This window comes from Myodes glareolus, chromosome 15 (assembly GCF_982192425.1).
Source record: "Myodes glareolus chromosome 15, mMyoGla1.1, whole genome shotgun sequence".
Taxonomy (NCBI): domain Eukaryota; kingdom Metazoa; phylum Chordata; class Mammalia; order Rodentia; family Cricetidae; genus Myodes; species Myodes glareolus.
This window is the reverse complement of record NC_142040.1, coordinates 20,397,294-20,424,267: the sequence shown is the minus strand read 5'-3', so window position 1 is coordinate 20,424,267 and position 26,974 is coordinate 20,397,294. Positions and strand designations below refer to the sequence as shown.

Sequence of the window (26,974 nt, the reverse complement as noted above, 5' to 3'; positions counted from 1 at the left end):
CCAATAGCCAGGCAGGATAAGGTTAAGCAGAAAAGCCAAAATGAGGATAGGAAGAGAAAGGGCGGAACTGGGGGAGCTGCCAGCCAGATGCTGAATGAGTTGGACACACAAAATAGGATAGAAGTGAAGGCCATAGAAGTGAAGGCCATGAGCCTTGGGACAGTACCTGGATTAATAGAAATGGGTTAAATTATAAGAACTAATTAATAACAAGCCTAAGCTATTGGCTGAGCATTTATAATTAATAAAGCCTCTGTTTGGTAATTTGGATATTGGCTCCTGGGGCCAGAAAACTCCACTTGCACTAATAACTCATTGAATACTCTATAAAGTTTCTTTTCTTTTTTAAAAGAGTGTCCTTCTGTGTAGTGACTTTTATTAGCACTAAATTAATATTTTCTATTTTCAAGAGGATTATATTATTTCCTTTTCTTTTTGTTTTCTTCAAACCCTTTCATTTGCCCCTTCTTGCTTTCTTTCGAATTCACAGCCTTTTTTCAAATTGTTGCTTGCATATATGTAAACACAGTATATACCTAATTATAACCTGTTCAGTTTGTATATATTACTTGTATGTATTATTTTAGGGCTGACCATTTGTATTGGATAGCCAATTGGTGTACTCTTTCTTGGGGAAGACTATTTCTCCCAATCTCAGCATACCTTAGTTGACTGTAGTTCTTTGTGTATGAGTGTAGCCTCTGACATTACTAGGAGACACAATCTCACAGCAAACTCCCTGATCCTCTGGCTCTTAGATTTTCCTAGCCCTCTTCCACAGTATTCTCCATGTCTTAGGTGTGGAAATTGTGTTGTAGATGTATCCTTTGGAACTGGGCTATATGACTCTGCATTTTCATTGGTTGTGGTTTTCGTAATGGTCTCTGTTTATTTTAAAGAGAATTTTTCTTAACGAGAGGTGAGAACTGCAGTAATCTGTGGGTATAAGGACAAATATTTAGAATGTGGTTAGGGATTATGTTAGTTTAGTAAAGTGATGCTTGTAGGGTCTCCTCCAAGATCCATGACTTCATTAACTCAGGGTAGTTTACTAGTAGATTTTCAGTACCAGGCATGACCCTCTTGTTGAGTGAGTCTTAAGTCAAATTAAAGAGCTCTTGGTTACTGCCAAGGCATGCATGCCTCTACTTCACCCTTAGGGTTGTTGTACAATGTTAGTCTTTGTTGTGGTTCATAGGCATCATAGCTCAGTTTGGACTGTTGGTTGCTTCTCTCCTTTGGAAGCTTTCATGGTTCTTTTGTCATGCCTGGTCATGTCATTTGGGTTTTTGTTAGTTATTGGTTCTTGGAAGGAGCATTGTCAGCCCAGATGAGAAAAGTTCATTTAATCTCTCTCTCTCTCTCTCTCTCTCTCTCTCTCTCTCTCTCTCTTTCTGTGTGTGTGTGTGTGTGTGTGTGTGTGTGTGTGTGTGAGAGAGAGAGAGAGAGAGAGAGAGAGAGAGAGAGAGAGTTAGAGGTTTGTTTTAGGTTAGTTAATAGCACGATTCCTTATGACTTTTTCAAACATCCTTACTGTTATTTAACCTTCTCCCCTCCTATATTTACTTCCCTCCCCCTTCCTAACTAAAGCCTCCCCCTTCCCATTTCCTGGATCAGATCATTTGTACCCTGATAGTCCCCTGTCTTGTTCCCCCACTCCTGTGCCCCAGCAAGAGTCCCTTTTTCCTGTTTTGTCCCCCCCCCCCCCGCAGTAACTCCAAGGTGTGTCCTCACATCTGAAGATTTGGCGCTAAGAACCTCTGATGAGAGAGAACATGCCACATTTTTGGCGGAGAGTGGGGTGTTTGGATTGTCTCACTCAATATCTTTTTTTGTTCTACCCATTTACCTACAAAGTTCATGATTTCATTTTTCTATACAGCTGAATGGTATTTCCTAGTATATTTTATATGTACCACGGTTTCATTGTACATTTCTTAGTTGAAGGACATTTATGTTGTTTCCACTTCCTAGCTACAAGAAGTGGAGCTGGGTCATAAGGTAGACTTATTTTTAGCTTTTTGAGGATTTTCCCACACTGCTCTCCAGAGTGGATAGACCAGTTTGCAATTCCACCAACAATGAATGAATGAGGATTCCCTTTCTCCCACAGCCCCTTCAGCATTTGTTATTGGTTGTTCTGTTAATCTTTGCCATTCTGACTGAAGATGATATCTCAGAGTTGTTTTGATTTGCATTTCTTGAGTATCATCTTGAGACCATCTTTCTGCTCTGACTTTGAGCTACTGTTAACTTCCTTTCCTTACCTTTATGGGAAATTGCCCTAATATGATTTTTCTGGCTTTAGACTCTCCACATGTACCGGACTGGCCTTGAACTTGGTGATCCACTTGCTTCTGTGTGTGTCACTTTTCCTGCTAAACAGTTTTGCACCTTCCGCCTCAGTCTTAGTGCTGGGACTGCTAGTGTGCACCACCTGCCTCACCTTTCTCTTTTTACCCTTCATATCTGCACATATTTTCATTTTCCCTTATTGATCTTATCCACTGGGGTAACCTTTGGGCTTTACATTTTACTTAAGTTTTAAAGGCATTAATTTGTGTCTTGTGACTTCTACTATTATTTTAGAAAGTTCAAAGACATTTTGATCCCTAACTTTTTAATATTTCCTTCCTTTGAATATTGATAAACTGATTTTCTCTGGATATTCTAAAATTCCATCTCTCTCTCCCTCCTTCCCTCCCCTGCTCTGTGTTTCTGTTTTTCATGGACTTTTCTGTTATAATTTTGGCTCACATACTCGGGTTCTCTAGGCTTTTTTTTTTAAAATATACTTTGAATGTTTATTTATAGTTTCTGCTTATTTTCTATTTATTTTTCCTCTGTCTTTGGTGATCTGTGGATACTCATTATTTTGAGTATGAGCTAGAAATCTAAATGAAAGCTTCTTATATATGAGTGGTACCTGGTGACTGTTAGCATTTTTTGTAGGTAGGTTGAGCACGTAATTCTGTTGACTTTTTTGTTGGTAGACCCTTACCTTTTACTGTGTTTTATTGTTTTGTTTTTTCTTATATTGTACACTGTCTCTCAGTTGAGAATTTTCTAATTACATGTTTTAAGAAGATGGTCACGCAAGTATCATTTTTAATTTGTTTTCTTGATTTTTCTTTTTTTTTTTTTATTTTTCGAGGCAGAGTTTCTCTGTAGCTTTGAAACCTGTCCTGGAACTAGCTCTGTTGACCAGGCTGGCCTTGAACTAACAGAGATCCAGCTGCCTCTGTCTCCCGAGTTCTGGGATTTAAGGCGTGTGCCATCACTGCCCGGCTCTTGATTTTTGTATGCTATCTCACCCACCTTTTTCAAGATCTTTGCTGGATTAGTCATTGAAAAAAAGCATCTAGTGTCTTACTAGGTTAGTGATGTGTTCTGATTGTCCTCCACAGTTTTCCTCCCTCCATGGAACTGTTTGATTGCAAGTCTTTTATGTATAGCTGCTGAGAGGAATCTTGGAATTTTATGAATTAGTAGGTGACACACTTTCCTTGTTTCTTCAGATAATGTAAAGTACCATATCCTAGATATCAGGTTATCACATGATAGCATGTACTTTTTATGAGTTAGGCTGTGAATAAATGTAAGGATCTGTGCAATTTAATTAAATCTCTTGAATGATTTCTTTTGCTGTTTAGAATAGTGGTGGTAAAAGTTATGTTGCTGTTAAGGTAAATTTATTAGAGCATATTCATCAGAAAATTTGAAACATGCACACTTTTGAAAGCCTTTGGATGTGGTTTAGATTTTAAGTGAGCTATTAGTGATTTGTTGCCCATAGTAGAATTTAAGACGTATTAACTTTCAGAAATAACTTTGCAAATGAAATGACTAATTTGAAGCTAATTGTTTTAAGTAGTGATAATACTAACCAAAGAGTTCTGTGTCTTTCAGCTATAATAATTTGGTATTATCTTTTAAAATTATAGGTAGAAGAATACATGTTCACCTTCAGTGAACAAGAGCATGTTCCCAAACTCAATTTTGGGTCGTCCACCCTTCACTCCAAACCACCAACAGCATAATAACTTCTTTGCTCTCTCACCACCTCTTTATTCACACCAGCAACTTATTGATGCACAATACAACTTCCAAAATGTAGAGTAAGTATGGTGTTATTTTGGACCATGTCATGATGTTCTGTTTCCTCTTTGGTATAATGTTGTTGTATTCAATATTTGGAAGCAAAGAAAATATTGTTAAACTTTGTTTTCTTTTGACTAGCTAAGTATTTAGTTTGTGTGGATTTTTTGGTTCTAAAGAAAAATATTTATGTTATTATTCTGTGTTTTTGGTAGCTTGTCTAGAGCTGTGACCTTACAGCCCTTGACATATGGAACTGTCAGTCCAATACAGACCTCGACATCCCCATTGTTTCGAGGAAGGAAGTAAGTATTTTTCAACTGTTTTTTTTAAAAAAAATATAAATTTTTTAAATAAAGTTATAGTCCACTGTAGCAGCTGTATGAAATTATGTGGAGAGTATGGCCTAGGTTTTGTTTTCTGATACCTATGCAGTTAGATTGGTCAAAGAATTTTAAAATTTCTTTGGGTTCAAACATTTTAATGAATCTGAAGTTGTTTTATTCCTGCCACTGTGTGTTTTAGATGGAATAAAGCTATGTTTCTTGAGAAATCTGTGTTTTAATTGATAATTTTAGCCTCATCAGACGCTTTCTTATGAATTTACTAGGGTTGCCACAGCAAAGTGCTGCAAACTGATACTCGATGCCATAAAGAGGCTAAAAATCGAGATCATACTTAGCATGGCTATCTTTCTTTCAGCCCTTCTTTAGCATAGATTCCTGTTCTTGTACTGTGTATTCTTTCCTATGCTGTGATCTGATCTCTTCAGGATACATTATAACAGATTAGGGTCCAACCCCAGGAGCCCAGTTATTCTTAATTGTCTTTTGAAAAGTTTTATCTCATAAGATACTTTTTGTTAGTTTTTTTTTTTTTTTCCTAATGTAGCCTTGGCTGTTCTGGAACTAGCTCTGTAGATCCAACTGGCCTGGGCCTCACAGAGATCCACTTGCCTTTACCTCCCAAGTGCTGGAATTAAAGGCATGCAGTACCACACCTGGCAGATATAAGGCTTTCTATAGCCATTTCAGAAATCATTCAGTTTTAAAATAAATAAATTTATTATAATATAATAGAATTTCAGAGGTATTTGTTAATATTTGTTAAATATTTCATAATATTTGTACAGTATACCTTTTAAAACCTATTTGATCATTTTATAGTTCCTTTGTTTAGTTAAAAATAATTAATAGTAATTTAAAATGTAGTGTTCTAAAAGCTTTAAAATAATATCATTAAGTCTCATTGTTATCTTCTGCTTTACAAAAACTGTAAGATACAGAAGTTATAATTATTCAAACAGAGATGGTATAGCTGCTTCTAGAACCAAGGCTTATAATAAACATTACAAATTTTTCTGGATTATCATTGGGAAAGTTATATAATGATTCCAGGAATATTGACTTCGTTAGTTTTATAATTTTGAAATTGCCTTAGTAGCCAATTGGTAACTCATGAGTGAAGATTAGTTTCATTAGTTCATAATAACAGATATTGTTAAAAATTCAGATTTGTATTTTTAATTGAAGATACTCAGTGTATATGTTTAAACTCAGGTTTAAAAAAGCAAATGTACTTTTACATGTCTAGCTCTGTATATGTTTACTTATGAGTAGGAGTTCCAGTTCTATAAAGAGTTAGAATAATCTTCGAGGAGCAGTGTAATAATAAACTTTGAGATGGCATTGGCCCATAGGATTCTAGAACTTGCAAGAAATTGGACCATTTTCTGTGACAAAATATTTCATGTGAACAGTTTAGGTTATCAATGAGATAAATATCATTTTCTCTGTCAAATTACTCATTTTTACCCTTCCTGGTAATGGGGTCTGAGCCTGGGCCTTCACAGGTACTTGACAGGTTCTCTGTGCTGATCTAATTATTTTCTTGTTATTTTGAAAAATTTCAAACTTTCTGAAAAATGTAATATTCTTTTCCTTGATTTTTTAGTTGTAAAGTTTAACTGTTTGGCTTTTTCTCTTTTCTCATTCTCACACTTTTTCTCTAAATTATAGTAAAGAAACTGTTGACATTATTTACTTTATCTGAAAACACTTCAGCCTTTTCCTTATCAAAGTAAAGACATTCCCCTATGTAACCAGAATGCTTTAATTATGCACTATACATTTGTGTTAATGTATATTATCAGAACTGCAGCTTGTTTTCAAGTGTCTCCTGTTGTCTAATACCCATTATAATTTTTTCCCATTGATGAGCTAGAACATAGGTATATTCAAAGAACCTTTAAAAAATGTCACACACACAACACTCAGTTTATTTACCCTGTTGTTAGAATTTATCTTTAATTCTTAGTGCTTGTATAATCCTACAAGTATGCATTTTTCTGTATTGTTTTCACTGTGGAGGATGACTCATTTTGGTAGTTCAAAAGCCATTAATTATCTTTGTTTTTGGAAGACATTGGAAGGCATCTCTTGTTCTGAAAATGAATATTAAAAGTCCACTAGGGAGTTAATAATGTAATTCTGTCCAAAGAGCCACAGTGCTGTTATTATCTGTTTCTATATTTGTATGCTTCTGTTGTCATAAAGTTGTGTCCCAATCACTAAGGTATATTTGCTTGCTTTCAGGAGAATAAGCGATGAAAAAAACCTTTCCTCTTGATGGTAAACGACAGCGTTTCCATTCACCCCACCAAGAGCCAACTATAATTAACCAGATAGTGCCTTTATCAGGTGACCGAAGATATTCCATGCCGCCATTGTTTCACACACACTATGTACCAGATATAGTAAGATGTGTTCCACCTCTTCGAGAAATTCCACTGTTAGAACCTAGAGAAATCACACTGCCTGAGGCCAAAGATAAGGTAATTATACAGATTTTCATGAAGCCTTTTGGAAATTTCACATTAAAAAATGTATTAAAAGGATCAGGAAAACCTAATTTTCTACCATTTAGAATATGTACTTTTTTGAATATGTAGTTTTATTTTCTTTCTAAATTTCACTTTGATTTTTATTTTTTCTAGCATGAGTACATCTGTCAGGATCAGATTTTTTCTGATTTACAGATTTGGGATAAGAGCCTAAAAGATTTCATTTCTTAGTTGTTAGAGAATTCTCCTACAACTGGTTCTTTCTCAAATTAATTATTGATGGTGGTTGTAGTTGGTTTTTGAGACAGTCTCTTTATATAGCTCTGGCTATTCTGGATCTCCCTCTGTAGACCAGGATGGCCCAGAACTCAGAGATCTGGCTGCATCTGTCTCCAAGTTCTCAGATTAAAAGTGTATACCACCATGCCCAGTGAAACTTGTTTTTACTCTAGACAACATGAATATTCATATGGTAATTATAATAAAATGTTAAAAAAGTGTTGTCATTTGGAATTTCTCTGAGAAGATATACCTTAAGTGGTGTGATCATGAAAGATTTACAAGGTGCTGAAGAGATGGCTTAGAGGGTAAGAGCACTGACTGCTCTTTCAGATGTCCTGAGTTCAGTTCCCAGCACAACCTGGTGGCTCACAACCATCTGTAATGAGATCTGGTGCCCTCTTTAGGCATGCAAGTATACATGCAGGCAGAATATTGTATACACAGTAAATAAAAATAAATTAATAAAGATTTATCAGAAATCAGTAAGAATTACTTAGATTAAATGAAAGTATTTGCTCCTCCTTGGACAATGATGTTAGCATTGGGAACAAAGAGTAGTTCTTTACTGTCTAATAGAAGAATGTTACTCTCCTCTGTAGGTGATTGGGAAGGGTGTATAATGTCTACCATCCTCTTGTTCGTAGAGTGATACTGTAAACTTTACCTTCCCTTCCCTCCCCTCTAGTCCCTTTTCAGATGTACAGATCAGTAGATTTTATTAAGTTCACAGAGTTGTGCAGTTATCTCTTTCCAAAACATACTCAACAGTCCCAAGAAAGTTTGTACCTCAGCAGTGTTCATTTTCCTTCCCACTTCCTGTAAGTAGAATCCTTTGATCTATGGCCATTTGTGCCCAGTTTCTTTTATTTAGCATAATGAAAGGGTTTATCCATGTTTGTTTTTATTTTTGAGACTACTTGCCATGTAGTTTAGATGAGCCTTGAACACATTGTGTTTCTACCTCAGCTCACTGAATGTTGAAATTGCATTTCTTTCCAGTAGGATAATATTTTGTTGTGTAGATATATACCATATCAGTCTAATGGACTTTTAGGTTTCTGACTCTAGCTTTTATGAATAATGGTGCTATAAATGTCTTGTGTATAAAATTTTGCATGGATATATGTTTTCACTGTGTTGATACATAGACAAGAGTGAAATTTTTGGGTAATATGGTAAAATATGTTTAACCTTTTAGGAGCATTTTAATTTTGTTTTACTTTCTCCTCTTTCCTACTGGTTTTGTCTAACATTTCCAGAACATTGCCAAGATGTTTTGAAAAGTAGATTTTATATGTAGACAGATGTTCCACTTTCTTTACATCCCTGTCAACACTTTTGACATATATTTGTGGTTCTCTCTCTCTTTTTAATTCCTTGCAGTACTAGAGATGGGACCCAGGGCTTTCAACGTGCTAGGCAAACACTGAACCACTGTTGAGGTTTATCCTTATCTTGCCTCTTTTTATTTGAGCCGTTCTAGTATGAAGTTGGTTTCAGTTTCCATTCCCTAATGTCATTTGCTTGTTGGACATTTCCTTGGAGAAATGTCATTCAAGTTTTTTTTTGTCCAGAATTTAGTAGGTAGATTTCTTGTTGATGACCTCTAAAGCCAAAAAACTTTTCATTTCTATGTATTCAGTTTATTAGTTTCTTTCTTTCTTTATCCATCTTCTTTGGTTGCTTTGCTATTAGTGTTGAATCTCAGAAACCACCACTCAATACAGTGTCTTGAGTATTGATGCCTGTCTGTTATAAGATTTGTTGATTTATTTTTTTGAGACAGGGCCTCATTATGTAACTCTGACTAGCATGAAACTTGATATGTAGACCAAGCTGTCCTTGAACTCACATACACCTCCTAAGTGCTAGAGTATATTTTAAGAATTTTTACTTTTAGTTCTTACATTTAGGACTTTGATCCATTGAGGTAGGCTTCAGCTATATTCTTCTACTTGTTTATTCATTTGTCATGGGATTATTCATTAAAAAAACTTTATCCCGGGCTGGAGAGATGGCTCAGTGGTTAAGAGCACTGGCTGCTCTTCAAGAGGTCACGAGTTCAATTCCCAGCAACCACATGGTGACTCACAACCATCTGTAATGAGATCTGGCGCCCTCTTCTGGCATGTGGGCATACATGGAGGCAGAATGTTATATACATATTAAATAAAAAAAAACTTTATCCCTTTTGTGTCAACATTTTCCTTACTGTGAAGTAAGAACAATTAGACAAAACCAGTGGGAAAGAGGAGAAAGCAAAGCAAAGTGAAAAAACAATATGGGATGTTCTGGTGCTCTTTCTTCCTCATTCCTCTGTTCCTTTGCTTTCTAAGCATTATGACTCCTATGTCATAATGTGAAAACCTATGGTATAAAGCCAATGAGGTGAATTTTCTGAATGGATATATAAATAGTTACTAAATATCAGAAGTACATTTATATATATATATTTATGCTTGTAGTTAACTAGTAGAGCTAACCAAAGAGCTTACTTTTACATATAGCTTAGATATGTATTGAATCTGTTAATTTAATAATGTATAATTGATACTAGTCAGTAATAAACATCTCGTAAGATGTGATTCCATATTTTTCTTTGCTTAGTCATATAGAAAAATTTCTCCTAAATCCTATCTTTGGAATTAAGGCATTTCCCCTAGAAAAATAGAGATAGATTTTATAGTTGAATCAATTTCTCTGAGTGATACTAAAGAAGAAAAGTGCTTCTGTTTGTTCTTTAAATGAATACTTTATTTCTGGAGACAGGATCTCACTGTATAGCTCAGGCTGACTTTGAACTCATAATCTTCTTGGTTCTACTTTTTGAAAAGTCAGATTACAGGTGTGTGCCACCATACCTGACTTAAGTGCTCTCTTTTCAAGCACTTCTCTGTTCTCTGTTCATTGATACTTTTGCTCTTTAGACATTCCATTCATGTTATATGTTATATGTTAACCTAGTAGCATATAGTTATGGTCCCAAATTTTATGGTTGTTCAGAAAGTTAAATGGTTTGCTCGAAAGTGCTAAGGCCAAGATCTGACACCTGTGTCTAAAAATACAAAGAGGAGGAATTTAATGTGTTAAAGTCTAGGATAGAGAGACCACATTGTGAGACCTGGTTGTAACATCACGTGATCTGTGATAGTAATAACTAACAATTTTACTGAGTGTCTGTTGCTGCCAGTAATGTGATAAGAATTATGTTACCCCCTGTAGAGTATATAGTGAATACAGTATCTGATGTGAGATAAATAGACAGTGATTTGGGCTCTTGAAGGCATAGTCCAATGGCATTGAAAGTTTTTGAATAGTTGAAATAACATGATTACTTGTATTCTGGGTGAACAGAGTTGTTTGGTTTGGAATGAGGTGGCCTTGGAGATGGAGAGTCATCTCATAGGTTATTAATGTTTCTGGATAAGAGGTACTGCTGCATTAAGTTGTGACAGATGGTAGTGGGAGTGATGTGTGAGATAGTGTCCAAGGAAGATGGATAGGGTTTTCTTTGTGGCTTAAGCTTGGCTACATATTCACAATCCTCCAGCCTCAATTTCCCAAGTGCTGGGATTACAAATGTGCACCATTTTGACGCACATGTAACTACAGTGGGGTTCATTTAAGCATTGTTAGAATTTCCTTACTTTGTGATGCATCGGACACTGAATACCTACTGTGATGTCTGGGATTATGTTGTTCTACTTCAGTTAACAAACTGTTGTGAGTCTTTCTCTGTCCTGCCAACCAGCTCCCAAATCACAACAGAGACTTATTATTAATTATGAAAGTTCATCAATAGCTTAGTCTTGTTCCTAACTAGCTCTTATAGCTTAAATTAACCTGTATATTAATCTACATCCTAACACATGACTTTTACCTCTATTCCATTTTGTGTATCTGACTTGTTCTGTGGCTGTCTTGCTTCTCTGCCCTTCTTCCCAGCGTTTTTTGTGCCCCAAAATCTGGCTTGACTATTGGACGTTTAGCTTTTTATTAAACCAATCATAGTGACATATCTTCCTATGGTGTGAAAGACTATTCCACAACAAGCATTTTCTTTAAAGGACCAGTTAGCAAATATTCTAGGTGTTCAAGCTATTTGAGTTGTTAGCTCTTTTTTTTCTTCTCCACTTAATAAAATGTGAAAATAATTTACCTTGTTCATACATAACAGACTAGAAGCTGTACTTGGCCTGTGTACCCTAGTTTGCTAATCCTTCTTCTGGGTAAATAAAATCTAACCCTTATATGACATATAATTTTTACATTAACCATTTTTACATAATTGATTACAAACTTGGGTGCCTATATCTTGATATGAAAACAGCAAACTATGTACATAAAATGTCAATTATAGTGTTATTAAACCTCTCAGCTTTAACTTAGCCATTCCAACATTATATGACAACAGTGTACCAACATATGAGCAATCTTAATTTAGTTCGTATTTTCCTTTTTAATTAGGGTCAGCTTCCAGTTTTTAAGTATTTTTCATGAATATATGCACATTTCTATGGGATTTTTTTCGCATTGCAGCTGTATCTCTGTTAATGTAGCTTCTTTTTCTCTTTCATCTTCTGACTATTCTTGATCCTTCACTTTTCCATGTAAAACACATTTCTTAATTTTTAGAAAGAAGACTTCTGTTTTATTTGTTTGTTTTGATTATCTTGACTCTGTGTACCTGTTTCAGGACAATTGATTTGTTTACCAATAGTTTTCTCATCTCTTAACATGGTATAGCTATTTATTTTTGTTTGGAGATGGGATCTTGCTCTGTTGACCATGCTGACCTCAAACTCACACCAATCCTTCCTCTTCCTCACAAGTGCTGGGATTACAGGCATGAACATCCCAGGCTTACCTCTTCACATTTCTGCTTTCCTTCTTCCCTTCTGTGGTCTAGACAGGAATTTTTGTTTTTACATTATTGATGCTTTTAGAGCAGGTATTCCCAGGGTTAGGCCTGTGTCCTGTAAGATGATTAGTTGTGTCACTGGTTTTCATACTCTCCTCCTTGCTATGGTAACCAGAATAGTTTCCACACATTACCAACCATCTCTGTGTAGTTAGAGTCATTCCTGACCCTTCCTTTGCCTCTGACAGCCCTGCCTTGTTTAGATTTCAGGGCCTGGCAGTTTCTTTGTTAGTGTTTTTTGTTTGTTTGTTTCTTTATAAGGGAGTTTTCATTTAAGTTTGAGGTTCCTGAACTTTTAGTGGCCTGGTTTGCTAATAAATTACAGCTTGTGAAGGTTCCTCCTAGAATTGTATATTATTCTACATTGAGGGAACCCTCAGTTTGGAGGGAAAGAAGCAAAAGGTAGTAGCTAGAGACCATTTGATTTCTGGGAATCTGATTGCAGGGCTTTTCTAATGTTCTTTCCCTTTCTTACTGTTTCACTGCTTGGATACTGTGCCATTCTGGTATTAGTGTCTGACCTTCACTGGTCAGGTTTGGGGTTCATGAAGAATACTAGTCAGTTAGGTGTATTTGTTGCCAGTGTTTGATTTTGGTTTAGTTTCATCAGTTTTATTCTCCTACTTGCTGTTTCTTTTTTTGTGGGGCAGATATTTACAGATTTTTTTTTTCTTAAAAATTGTGTCTGTTTCATGGGCTAGTTGTCAACAATTCTTGAATCTTCTTAAATATTCTGAATATGATTTTAAAAACAACATCTTGGGGCTGGAGATATGGCTCAGAGGTTAAGAGCACTTGGCTGCTCTTCCAGAGGTTCTGAGTTCGATTCCCAGCAACCACATGATGGCTCACAACCATCTGTAATGAGATCTGATGCCCTCTTCTGGCCTGAAGACATAAATACAGACAGAACACTGTATACACAATAAATAAATAAATCTTTAAAAAAAAAACCCATCTTGCCTGGCTGTGGTGGCTCACGCCTTTAATCCCAGCACTTGGGAGTCAGAGGCAGGCGGATCTCTGTGAGTTCGAGGCCAGCCTGGTCTACAAGAGCTAGTTTCCAGGACAGGCTCCAAAGCTACAGAGAAAGCTTGTCTCAAAAATCAAAACAGAACAAAAACAAACAAAAAAACCATCTTAAATGATGAATGAGACTTTGTCTGGTCATACATAGACTGTGGGAGGCTTAAGAGAGGCTGAAAATACAAAAGAGATTGAAGAATTGATGAAGGTGTTTCTGCTCCTGAGGTGAACAGCAGGCTTGGATTAAAAAAAAAAACAAAACAACAACAACAAAAAAACACTGGTAGAGGGCCATGGCAACAGTACACTTTATCTTAACAGAAGGAAAGAGGTGAGATTTCCTTCAGGGCTATTAATTTATATGGTTTAGCAAGATGAGGAATTATATTTGGTATTTTTAATTTTCTTAGTTTTTTCCTCCCTTTCTTTTTCTTTTGAGACAGGATCTCATGTAGCCTAGGCTGTCCTGGAATTCCCTATGAAGCCAAGGATGGCCTTGAACTCCTGATCCTCCTACCTCCATCCTCTTGAGTGCTGGGATTTGCAGATGTGCATCACTACGCTTGGCTTTTCTTAGAAAATTTTTAATATGAGCTATCTGCAAGAGAAAGTAAGTTTAGGGGCCTTGAAGGCAGTAAACATTTTGGAATGGAATAGTGAAAATGGGAATAGTATCTAGGCAGAGACAGGAGAGTAAAGGCTGACTGATGCTAAGGACACTAAACTAGACTAACCTTTATACCAAACCTTTGAAAGACTCGACTTTCCAGAAAGTTTTCAGTTTTGTCTTTTAGTACCTTAGGTTTACTTTTAGTGTTTTCTTTTCCTTCACATGAGGACTTTGCAGCAAAGACATTAGAGCCTAAGGGATAAAGTTTCTAAGGCATGACGAAAGAGAATGGTTTGGGAGATGCATTCTGGGATAGTGGCTGCATAGGGAAGGACATTAGGATCATTTGGATGCTGATGGGATGGAAGAAAAAGCATCTCGAGGGACTTGTGATTAGGTCTAGAGCAGATACGTTAGAGGTGGGGGTGATAAGAGAGTGAGTCGAACAGGAAATTGAAGCTGAAGTAGTATATTGGGATTTAAAATATCAGGACTAGAACACATAGCCAGGAGAGTACACAAGTGAGAAATATATAGTGAAAGAATTTCAGAAGTAGAGTATATTGTGATAAGTGTAGCTCAGTGCAGATAAGGGCGTCCTTTGTCATCTTACCATCCTGTGCTAATGGTGAGAGTTGGGGTGAAAGGGAAATGTTAACACATAACTGTCTAAATAAGGGAGATTGGCAGATGGCAACCTCATCAGAAGAAGTCAGGGTTCAAAGAAAGTTATAAGAAGTAGAATGGAGGGTAGTTTGTTTGAGTAGGGAAGATGGGGATATTCTAAAACCTGCTCTGTGTGACATCCATCAATAAGACCGCTAGAGGTGGAAAAAATTTCTTGAAAGTAACCTGTAGTAAATATTTTAGGATATGTCATGTACATATGGTTCTTATTTACTTTGCATATTCTTATTTGTGATTATGACTTAAAAGTATAAAAATTATGATCCTCATAAAAACAGACAATGACAAAAAGGTTTTAGTTTGCTGAGCTACAATTATACACATGAATTATCTGACTACTATCAATTAAATAATATTTTATGTTTTAAATTTATGTATAGTTTCTCAGGCCATTTTTTTGTATGTGAGTAAAAATAGCTTTGAATCATAAAGTGTTAAGAAGAGAGTATGTATTTATTTTTTAACGTTGTCAATATTCATTTGTACTGCTTAGTAGAGTAGTTATAAATTTCTTACTAAATATTTTGTTTTTTGTTTTCTTTTGTGGTGCATTCAAGCTGAGTCAGCAGATATTAGAGTTGTTTGAAACTTGTCAGCAGCAAACAAGTGACTTGAAGAAGAAAGAACTCTGTAGAGCACAGCTGCAGAGAGAGATCCAACTGCTCTTCCCACGTACGTCTGCCTACTTTGTATGCCCTTCTTGTCTATGCTCCTGTTTACAGACTGCAGACTTTTTTACTGTTTCTTCTGCTTCTCTAGAAAGCAGACTTTTTTTGGTCGGATCGTCTTTAAATGGATTTGGTGCCCGGAGCAGTGATGGTGATTTATGCTTAGTTGTTAAAGAAGAACCAGTAAGTGATGAGACATTATTCCAAATCTGTTTCTCAAGTTAAATCAGATAAAGAATAGAACTTGAGTTATTTTAATTAATTATTTGAAATGTCTGTTTATTCTAACTCCAGAAGGACATCTTCCCCTGACCCACACACGTAAGGCACCAGCATGGTGTGCATAAGAGCAGCTCTAGTAGTTCTGAGCTGTTGAAGTCAGCTAGCTCTGACGTGTGTGGTTTTTAGTGTTGCCTCTTATGAAATGTCACTGGGTGGGTCAGGTGTTTACAGGATTCAATAAAGCAAACATGGCAGTATTCTCTTCTTGATATGTTTTCTTCCCATTGGAGTTCTCAGTGAGTCCCTTTTTTATATCTGTTTTTCCTTTGAAAATGCTGTGGGCTTTGAATTTTTTTATAAAAAGCTACAAATTTATAAATTTTAAAAATTTAAAAATTTAATGTAAGACTATTGGGATTTATTATATTTAACATTTTTTCTAAGATATTTTGTTTCTGGTTTATTTTATTTAATAACTAAATTGTATTATTTATAATTATAGTTATTTGGATTTCCTGTTAACTGATCTTTTGACTATATTTTAGTATTATCATAATAGATATTCAGTAAACTTACTACAGCCTCTTGTAGTTGTTGAGGTCTGCTTTAAACTACCAAACATTTTGACTAAATTGAGTATAATTTTAATATTTTGTACTATTTTTTTATATCATTAAAAATAGAAAACAAGCTTTGCATGGTGGGGCACACTTTTAATCTCAGCACTTGGGAGGCTGAGGCAGGGAGATCTCTGTGAGTTCAAGGTAAACCAAATCTACAAAGAGAGTTTCCAGGACAGCCAGGCTCTTACACAGAGAAACCCTGTCTCAAAAAGAAAAAAAAAGAAAAAAAAACTTTTGAAGTATAATTTTATTCTCCTTGTTGTTATAAAAGAGATATAGGTTTATTCCAGAAGGAATGTTCTGTATTTCTGTGATTTGAGATAATATAAAGGTAAAGAAAGGGAAAAACCAAGCAAAGAACCCCTTATATCTCAGTATAATGGAGATTGTAAGCCATGCAGCTAGACTACAAGACTATACTCAAGCATGTCTTACTAGCTCTATGGTCTTCATCATATGTTTAAGTCATACTGCCACAGCTTATATACAAATTGGCTCTACATTGTATGTAATCCATAAGCCCTTCACATTCTTGATAAGGAAGTAACAAGTTGCAAAGTTAAGATTTTGTTAAACTCTTTTGGAAGAGTAGGGTTTTTTTTGTTTTGATTTTTGTTTTTCTTTTAAACACCATTTATACAGAAGAGAAAAATGACATGGTTCTTTTCAGTTTAAAAAAATTTGATTCTGAAATGTGAATCTGAAAGATAAGCATTGAGGGTTGACTTTCTATAGTGTATAATTTGAAAAGTATTTTGAAAGAAAAATATGTTTTGTGTTTTGCTGTTGTGTTATTTTTTTAAAAATCAAACACTAAGCTAAGGAAAAATAATGAAAAAACACTTTAACTTTTCAGTGTTTTTTTCAGGTGAATCAGAAGACTGAAGCCCGCCATATACTCACCTTAGTCCATAAACACTTCTGTACTCGACTGTGTAAGTCTTAATGCCTCTGACTTAACTAGTATTTAAAATGTTGACCACTTCATTTTTCTGGGAAGAGTTGCTTATTTTCTAATGAGACTAGATATATTGTGGATTGTTTTCTTCTAACCAAATTCTTTTAAACTTTATCTTTTAAAGATGGGATCTTGCTATAAATTTAGATAGTCCAGGCTGACCTTGAACTTGTGATCCTCCTGCCTCAAGCTCTTGAATTCTGTGGTGACAGGTGTGTACCATTATGCCCATCTTCTCTTAACTTTTGGCTACTTTTCACTTTTGGTTAAAAATCGTGATTTAGCAAATCATTGTTGAACTTACTTGAAAACTATTGTATTGAATGCATCTTGAGAAGGTGTCTAGGTTTCCCTCCTTCCTCTCAGAAGTTTATAGACCTTCAGGAAGATAGGCATGGATGAGCTGTAAGGCAGCTGAAGAACCAGAGCCAGAAGTGTGATAGAAAATGTAAGGTTACAACACTGAAGGGAAAGGTCTCCTGGCAATTGGGAGCCAAGGGATACCACAAAGTCCACACAACAAACCTCACAAAAAACACAGGACACTGGATACCTTTGTTTGGGAGAGAAGCAGTAGAGATCTGAGTGGGAGGCAGGCTTTTTATGGGGTTTCTTGGGGGCAGAGCTTTCCAGGGTGACCTGGGGTTGGTGGGATTTTTGTGGCCTGATCTTGGACTTTTTACTCCGTTGGGTAAACCTTGGCTGCCTGGGGTCTCTAGGGACTGGGTAATGTCTCTTTAGGGTATCAACTGAAGTGCGAGATAGGGGAGTATTCTGAATTGGTTGGGGGAGGATATTTGAAATGGTCAAAGGTGGGCATGACTGAAAGGTAAGTGTAATGTCCTCTAGTAATGCTACCTGAAGAGAGAGCACTTGGAAAAGGACTAGTGTTTGAGAGCATTGTGAGTTAGAAGGTAGGAAAAGACAGTGGCAAGGAGAGAAGACAGTGAGTCATTGGTGACCCAATTCTTTGATTCATGTGTAAGAAGTTCTGCTGTTGCCAAAGTGTTTAGACAAGGTGCCCATTCTTGAATATATGGTCTAATTTTATTTGATAAATGTTTAGTGGACACAAAGGAAGATCCCAGTTGGTGACTCGGGACCCAGACAGCATATCTCTCCTTTTCTGTAACGTGGGGAGAGAAGGGCAAGTTAATTCCAGAAGAGGTACGGCTGGGGCCTAGAGGAGGGCCTGTTGAAACTTACTAAAAGGCTTGGTAATGGACACAAGGAGGAGCTCATGTGAAGGGTAGGAGAGAAGGAAGAAGGAGTTCAAGAGCATAAAAAGCCAGCTATCCCTAGGAAGGATAGAATTTTGTCCTTGGTGGTAGGGACTGAAAGCAACTGGATTAGAGGCTTTTTATCTAGGGTAATGACCTTGTGAGTTGGAGTAATAGCTAATCCCAAAATAACCTACAGAGTGGACAGCTGGACCTTAGGGGATGGAACCCTGTATTGCTGCCTGGACAGAAAGTTTAATACGGTAGAGATGTTTACCTGGCTAGTTTGCATGTGTGGACCACAAAGGAGAAGATCATCTATGTATTTGAAAGCTTGGATTTAGGAAGAGACAAAGAGAGTAACTCAGAGGCTAGAGCCTGGCCAAATAAATGTGGGTTGTCCTGGAATCCCTGGGGTACGATGGTCCAGATGAGTTGGGTAAAAAGGTGAGTATCTAGGTTAGTCCTAGTAAAGGCAAAGATAGTTTGTGACTAGAGATTGAGAGGGATGGGAAGGAAGGCATCCTTGAGGTCCAGGACAGAAAAATGGGAGTTCCTTCAGGGGATGGTGGAGAGGAGAGTATAGGGGTTGGGTGTACTACAGGGTGAAGGGGAACCACTGCTGAATTGGTAAGTCAGAGGTCCTGAACCAAGCAGAAGGTTCCATTGGGTTTTTAAAGCACGGATATGGGAGTACTAAAGGGAGGAGAAGTGGGGTGTGGAAGATTCTTAAGAGGTCAGAGATGAGAACCTCAAGACCCCGAGACTTGGAGAGAAAGTGGGTATTAAGCCTGGGTGATGTAATTGGTAGGGTTTTGCAATTGGATGACAAGAGGGGAATGATGTTTGGCTATACAGGGTTTTGGGGTGTCTAATACTCAGGGATCCCCCTGGGAGGTTGGTAAAGGGAATGGTGTATTAGATTGTGTGGTTTGGAAGGAGGAGCGTTACAGCCTGTGAACCTCAAGTCAAGTGGATTGAGAGGCTTCCACTTTGGCTAAGAGGTCCTTTCCCAGTAAGGGGATGATACAGGTTGGTACCACTAGGATGGAGTAAGTAGGGGGATTCCCCTAAAAATGCAACTAGGTGGTGGGGTTTGGTGAGATTGGTAAGACTATCTCCCAACCCCACCCAACAATAGGGGAAGGAGAAGGAAAGGTAGTTCCCCAAAACATTAGGGCTGAACAGGTGACCCCGGGGTCAAGAGGGAAGGAGATAAATCCCCTGATACTGTGATAACTGTGCTAACTGCTGCACGCTCCCGTCAGAGATGACTGTGGTTGGGCCAAGGGAGCCCAGACCCCTAGACCAGACCTAGGAAGTTGGCTGGAGAGCAATCTGGGCTTGATATCATCATGTGAAGAAGCACAGGGGGGCAGTGGCACTTTGGACACGGTTGAGGTGGTTTATGAGGGCTTGGGCAAATCCAGGCCTCCTGACCTTCCTGACCACATTTTAGGCATAGATCCTGAGGTCCTTGGGTTTTGGGAGGCAAGGGAGCCTGGTAAGTTGCTATAACTGGCCAAAAGACCCTAGCTAGTATCAGTTATTTTTGTTTTCAGACCGTTTTCATCTCTTCCATGGTACATTTTGAAGGCCACCGCTAAGGAGAGTCAGGGGCTCCTTCCCTAAGTTTGGCCCTAATGTCAGGGAAACTTTGGGAGAAGAAGTAGAACTTTAAGGCCAGGCTTACGGAGACAGGCCAGGAGGCAAGTTGTCTGGACTTCATCTGCATGTGCTCTGGCCTGACCCTAGACTCGCCTGTGCTCCTCAGTGTTGGTGAGAATCATATAAACATCACGGAAGGTGAGGTTGTAAGATTGGGTAATATATTGGAATTCTTTAATAAAGGTGGAAGAGTTAGCAATGCAGGACCACAATCTCTTTTCTATTTGAGAGTTTGCTTAATGAAAAGTGGGCGTGTACCCTTACCAAGTGGTCCACCCAGGCAACTTCCTGCAAGGGGAGAACCATGGCCAGTTTAGTCCAGATAGAGGGGGGGGGGTCCCAAAGTGGATCAAGAAGAAGTAGCAAGAGAACTGCTGGTGAACTAAAAATAGGTGCCAGGGAATGTCAATTCAGGTGGCCTGTCACTAAGGGAGACAGGGACCAAAGAGACCAGAGAGGGGGAAAAGTGACTGTGGGTTGAGGCCAAAAGGGGTTAGTGTGACTGAAAATAATGGAGGAATCATTTAGTTTGGGCTTCATTGTGGAGTTGTTTTTTTCTTAGTTGGCTTATAAAATGTAGTCAGTTTTAATCAAGATAGGAGTGAAGTTACATGACAAAAATCCATCCTTTCCAACCCTATAAAGATGGCTGACTGCCATTCCCATGTGGGGACAGCTGCTAAGATGAAGGCAAACCACACGTTTCCTTTAAGATCATGTATCTATAGATGTTTTTACTACCAAGTTTTAAGTTAACCTTTTTGTTACAGATTTTGCAGATTTTTAATCATATGCTTGCAAATCTTGAGGTACAGAATATTTACACTAGTCTACAAACCTTGAGATAGTTTAAGTTTCACCTTAGTGAAAGCTTTAGAGAGTTAAACCACAACCAAGAGTGTGAGACGAGTAGGAGTAGTCCCCTTTGGCAGTAGTCTGTTCCTTTATTCTGTTTTGCTCTCCTTTCTCTGTCACGTAGTCAGGTAGCTTGCCTGATATTGGATAGAGATTTCAGAGGAAATTTTTGAACATCTTGCTTGGGTCTAGAGGAGAGGAATGGCTTAATAGATAAGTGCCTACTGGGTAAACACGGGGACCTGAGTTCAGATCTCTAGCACCCATGTGAAAAATGCTGGGTGTGATATTTTATGTGTATAACTCTAGCACTAAAGGGCAAAGGTGGGGCAGAGATGGGGAGCCTGGTTCTGACCATCCATTCTGTCCAATTATTGAGCATCAGGTTCACTGATGTTTTATCTCAAAAAAAAAAAAAAAGTTGAAGAGGGAAGATACTAGATTTTGACCTCTGGACTCCACACACAGACTCACATGCATGTGGTCTTGCATGTATATTGGAGGAAAACATGAAATTTTACCTTCCCTACCAAAAACCCTAACAAGAATGTTCTTAGCTTTTAAGAAAGAAAATCTGGTATTTTCCTTTTCTATAGTTAAAAATTTAGAATATTCATAAAAGTTTGCATATTTTTTAAAAAAAATTCTCTTTTGTGTTTAATTATGTGTCTGTATGTGGGTATGTGCACAGTGCAGGTGCTGTAGAGACCAGAGAGGGTGTTGGATCCAACTGAGCTGGAGTTGCAGACTGTTAGGAGCTGCCCTACATGGGTACGAGGGTCTGAACTCAAGTCCTCTGGAAGAGCAATATGTGCTCTTAACCACTGAGATACCTTTTCAGCTTTAATTCTAAAAGTTTCTAATTTTTTTGCAATTTGCATGTATTATTTTCTACAGTACATTTTTATACCTTGATGAAATTAAAAATGTGTTTATGTTTATGTATTTTATCCTTTTTGAGATCATGCATAATTGAATGTACTCTTGCCTTACCAAGTTGCAAGCACTTGCATATTACAACATTTCTATGGCTACTATTTCTGTGAGTCATACCAGAATTTAGTTATTCTTTATTTTTAGCTATTTTTTTCACTCAGATGTTCCAATAAATGTCATTATAGATACTACTATATATTAAGATTGTATTTTTGAAAATAAAACACCTTCAGTAGTATAGACTTGATCCTTAGACGGTCTTGATATTTGTCTATCATTCTTTCTCTCTCTCTCTCTGTCTCTTCTTTCTTTTTCTCAAAGGTTCTCAGCCCTGGCTTCCTGGAACTCTTTGTGTCCTTACTCTTCACTTTATTTTTCAAGGACAGCATGCATGTTCTTAAGTTGGTTTTATTTTTGAAAAATACTGCTTTTAAAACTGTTCTTTAGTATATTGTGAGTGGGAAAACATTGGTAGATATTCACATTATCTTTTCTCCTTCAGCTGGCTACATTGAGAGACCTCAGCTGATTCGTGCAAAAGTGCCAATTGTGAAGTTCAGGGATAAAGTCAGGTAAATAATTACCAGTCCCTCTTTTTTTCAGGTGCTGTAGATTAACTTTGGACAGTCATGTACTGTGGCTAATGTGGATTGCCAAGAAATCAAATAGGTTATAGCATAGCAGCTTATCTTCAATGTTCTAGAAATAATTTTCATATATATATATGATATATAATATAATTTTATATATATATATAATTTTATTTATTTATTTGAGACAGGTTCATTAATCAGGCTCATTGTGAATTTGTTATATAGCTGAGGACAGCTCTGAATTTTGGATTCTTCTGCTTCCACTTTTTGAATGCTGGGATTGTACTGTGTGCCACTATACCCATCGTCTTTTAGATTATTTTTTAAATGATCTGGGCAACCTTCATGCCTAACTGATTTATCTACTCTGTTTGAATTTTGAATATTTGGGACTGTCCAATATAAAAAAGTATTTGGATTTGAAAATGATTTTCTTGGAGCCCAGCATGTGACACACACTTGTAAGTTGATTTCTCTGAGTTTGAACCAGAGATCCATCTTGGTTTATACCAGTGGTTCTCCACCTTCCTAATGCTGTGACCCTGTAATGCAGTTGCTCATGTTAGGGTAACCCCCAACCATAAAGTTTTTTTTGTTGTTACTTCATGACTTTAATTTTGCTACTGTTTTGAAACATAATGTAAATATCTGATATGCAGGTGGTTCTTAGGTGAACACAAAGGGGTCTTGACTTAAAGGTTGAGAACCAGTAGTCTTTACAATGAGATCCAGGCCAATCAGGTTATGTAGTGAGAACCTTGTTTAAAATGTAAAAGATTTCATGTCTTTGGGACAAATAATTCTTTTCCCAAAACCTATCTTTGATAAAATTTAGTGTGTATTTATATCAAAAGGGTTTGTTCTAACTTTAAGTATCATTAAACAAATTATATATATCTCTTAGAGAAAGATATGAAGCATACAGGGAATAATATACAAAAAGCTGTAAAAACACTTAGTCAATTTCAAAAGTTTAGATTTTTCTTTATATTCTCCTAGCCGGGATTTTGATTTCCTAAAAATATTATATTAGAAGCTCTTACATGATATTTGTAGTATAAAATACAAATGGTTCAATCAAGCATTGTAATTGTGGCCCTGCGAGTTGGAGGCCGCAGGATGATGAGTTCCAGTACAGTGTGGGCTACTAGTGAATGTCTGTCCCAAAGCAAATGAACAGGCAAGCAGAATAAGAAAAGTTAAGTGTGGATTTGTATTTGATTTGTTGAAAAGATTTATCAACTATTTTCTAAACATAGGATTGTGATAAAGCAGGTTTATTTTTCTAGCTATTTATAGTGATAACACTGAAATTATATGCATGTATATATTATATACAGAATTGAGCTTTCTTATTTATGGATTTTACATTTAAGAATTATTTTCTTTTTAAATTTTTCTTTTGTCTTTCTGTATTGTTAAGATGTGACAAAAATTTGGGGTTAGTTTAATACCTGTGCTCCAAAGTTAGGTTGAATAAGATGACATTCTGACTTTTTGTTTTAGCTTTCTCATACCTCAGACAAATGCCCTTTCTCATAGTCTAATTAGCACCTTTTCACTATTTAGAATGCTCTTAAACTTTACTTTCTAGTAGTTCATACTTGTGAGAAACCTGTGATACGTCCTGTGGAGAAAACATGACAAATGGATATTCAATTCATATTTTTGGAAAATTATTTTTTTGCTAGTGCTGGAGAACGTTTGCATAGGGCGTTAGGTGTGCAGGCAAGTAAGTAATCTACCGCCAACACGTTTCTTCAGCCCCTTTCAGAAGATTCAATTCTGCGGTCTCTACCTATATGGTTGTGTTGCATTTTGCAGAGGGTATCTAAATTGACCTTGGTGTTTCTTACCCAAGCATAAAGATTGTAAATATTGTCAGTATAAGTTTTCCAAAGCTAACTGCTTATATCTTGGTAACACTAACACCACTATCTATAGTCTATGAATAGAAATGAGAGGATGTTTGTAATATTTTTGGGCTCTCCAAAAAAGAATAAACAAGGTAAAGTTCAGATTTTGTAATAACATAAAGAAAGGAATTAATTGATGAACTTTGGAGATTTTTAATTTATTTTGAGATAAGATCTTGGACATGGCTCAGACTGACCTCAGATTCTCAATTTTGCTTTGGCTTCCCAAGTGCTGGGTTAGAGGCATCCTTTTATCATCATAAGCCTGGCATTTTATTTTTGATAATGTTTTTTGGAAGGGCGTTTATTTAGTGTATGTGTGACCACACATGCATGTATTGCACACTGTGGTGTATATGCAGAAGTTACTTCTTAGTTTTCTTCTTCCATCATTGGTTCTCGGGGATTGAACTTATGTTGTCAGTCTTGGAAGTAAGCACCTTTACTCCCTGAGTCATCTTGCCTTCCCTTTTGGTAGTCTTTCCATAGAAAACTGTAGTATTTAAAGAAATTAGACCAATAGAATATAAGTGGAACTAATTTATGTAAAGTAATTCTTGTTTGTAGATTCTAACAATAATTGCCCTGTTTTCTGAGTTGCAAGTTGAATATCTTTCCTTCATAAAAGCATCCTATTGGTGATGCTTTGAATGTTGCATTACTCCCAGATCATCAGCACCTGCATAGAATTTTCAGCCAGTTTAGAGGGAATATGATATATAGATGCAGTTTTTTTTAAATTTGCATTTTATTTAGCTTTTTATTTGTATCATTGAAAGTAGGTAAACCTGTGCTTTGTAAGATATACCTTAGTGGGATGGTTTACAAAAAATATTTTGGTCTTGTGAAGCATTACATCATTTAAAACTTCATTTGGAGTAATTAGAAACCATCAGTATATATGGACCTTTTAAGAGTAATCTTAGTTTATATTTTTAATATACACCAAATAACTTTAAATGACGTACTATGTATATATTTTTCTTTCTTTCGTGACTCATTTTAAAACCACAGTCTATGGCTTTTCAATTCATGTTGCATCAGTGGATTGATTGTAATTAATTTAGTTAATAGAAAGAGTGAATTTTTGTACTTGTGCTAAAATGTATTTTCCTTTGTTCTTTTAAATAGTTGTGTGGAATTTGACTTAAATGTAAACAATACTGTTGGAATTAGAAACACATTCCTTCTCAGAACTTATGCCTACCGTAAGTTTTTGTTTGTTTCTAAATAACCTTCAACTTTTGTTTTTCCTTTTATGACTTTTAAACTATATGTACAATAAGTAGCAATACCCCATTGTGCTTAGTTATATGGTTTATTATTTTTTTTTGATAATATGTTGCTATAGTAAAATCATATGCTACGATAGTTATAGATGAATCAAATGTTCTTAACTGAATGGTGATTTAGAAGTAACTAAGGGAAGCTTGTATTACACTGAGAGTGAGCTCTGCCTTTATGGAGGGACGCAGTGTTTCTTACTGTCATAGAATTAGGAAATTATATAGATTTTCAAAGAAACTGGTATCATTTTTAAGTGTTAATTTTACTTGCAGTTGAAAATCGAGTTCGTCCGTTAGTGCTGGTGATTAAGAAGTGGGCAAGTCACCATGATATAAATGACGCCAGTCGCGGTACTTTAAGCAGCTACAGTCTTGTATTGATGGTTTTGCACTACTTACAAAGTAAGTATTATGGGAGTTTTTCACTTTTTAAAACTGAAATTCAAATAAAACTCATTCCAGTATCTTTTTTGCTCATTTCCAGTTTGCATTGTTTTAAAAAGTTTTGTTTCTAAGGTCTATACAACTTTTTTATCCTGTTTTGTTGCCTTGAACTGATATTTCAGAAATTTTATTCTCTGAAAAACATTGTAAAGAAGTTTTAATATGTTTTTTATCTTTTGATAGTGCTTATTGCACTTTTATATTTAAAGAACTTTCACCACTGTATTGTTGAGCCACTGTCTTGCAACAGATGAGTGATCAGAAAGACTATTTTTTATTTGAGACGTGTTATAGCTCTGAGGGGAAAGGTGTCCCCAATGTGTTAATCAGTGCTGAAAGGAAAGGTATCCTGGCAGTAGAGAGCTAAGAAATACCACAAAGTCACATTGCACAACAAACCTCCCACGGGGAGCAGAGAACTGAGTAAGGGGTAGTTTTTATATAGGACTTCTTGGGGGTAGCATTTTCCAGGGTGGCCTGGGAATGGTGGGATGTTGTGGCCTGATCTTGGGGAGAACTCAGAGATTGGTGGAATTTGATGACCTGTGTAGGACTGAGCTTGGGGCCTGGTGGTTGGAGGTCCTTATGGGCTGGGGTTTATCAAACAGAAATTAAATGATATTCTGGCCAAAGAGTTTATAATCTGTCCACTTTGGCTCCTTCTCCTCAATTAGGTTTTATGTTTGCTGGGCTGTGGTGTTATTTTGTTTGTGCTTAAACAAATAAAGCTTGCCTGAAGATCAGAGTGCAGAGCTAAGTCACTAGATTCCAGGGTGTGGTGGCGCATACTTTTAATCCCAGCACTTGAGAGACAGAGGCAGATGGATCTCTGTTAGTTCAAGACTACCCTGAGCTACATATAGTTGATCCAGTCCAAAAGAGAAATACAAAGGTTATCCTACTTGGAATCCCACACCTTTACTCCCAGCACCAGAGAAGTGGAGACAGGAATGCTATGGCTGGGTAGAGAGGAATATAAGGTTGTATGAGACAGGCGCTCAGTGCAGTCTGAGGAGCAGTGCCATCTAGGCAATAAGTCTGGAGGTGCAATCTGAGGACAGGATCGCCCCTTTGGTCTAAGCATTGTCAGAGGTAAGAACTCTCTAGTGGATGGCCACT

At 36.7% G+C, this 26,974-nt stretch overlaps 1 protein-coding gene across 6 annotated transcripts in view; it reads left to right on the top strand.

Annotated features, from left to right (window-relative positions):
• Positions 1-4,068: 4,068 nt before the first annotated feature.
• The window catches only part of Tent2 (terminal nucleotidyltransferase 2), a 41,669-nt gene continuing 18,763 nt past the window's right edge, over positions 4,069-26,974 (top strand). The window contains exons 1-9 of one of the 6 annotated variants that reach the window (XM_087896793.1): positions 4,069-4,118; positions 4,314-4,403; positions 6,693-6,931; positions 15,024-15,138; positions 15,226-15,317; positions 16,836-16,914; positions 22,119-22,188; positions 25,257-25,333; positions 25,685-25,813. In XM_087896793.1, the coding sequence (XP_087752919.1) occupies positions 6,704-6,931; positions 15,024-15,138; positions 15,226-15,317; positions 16,836-16,914; positions 22,119-22,188; positions 25,257-25,333; positions 25,685-25,813 (790 nt within the window). In that variant the 5' untranslated portion in view covers positions 4,069-4,118; positions 4,314-4,403; positions 6,693-6,703. Of the gene's footprint in view, positions 4,119-4,313; positions 4,404-6,692; positions 6,932-13,608; positions 13,780-15,023; positions 15,318-16,835; positions 16,915-22,118; positions 22,189-25,256; positions 25,334-25,684; positions 25,814-26,974 lie in introns of those variants that run through there. The other 5 variants (XM_048455931.2, XM_085676855.1, XM_048455929.3 and 2 more) reach the window with 5 other exon arrangements.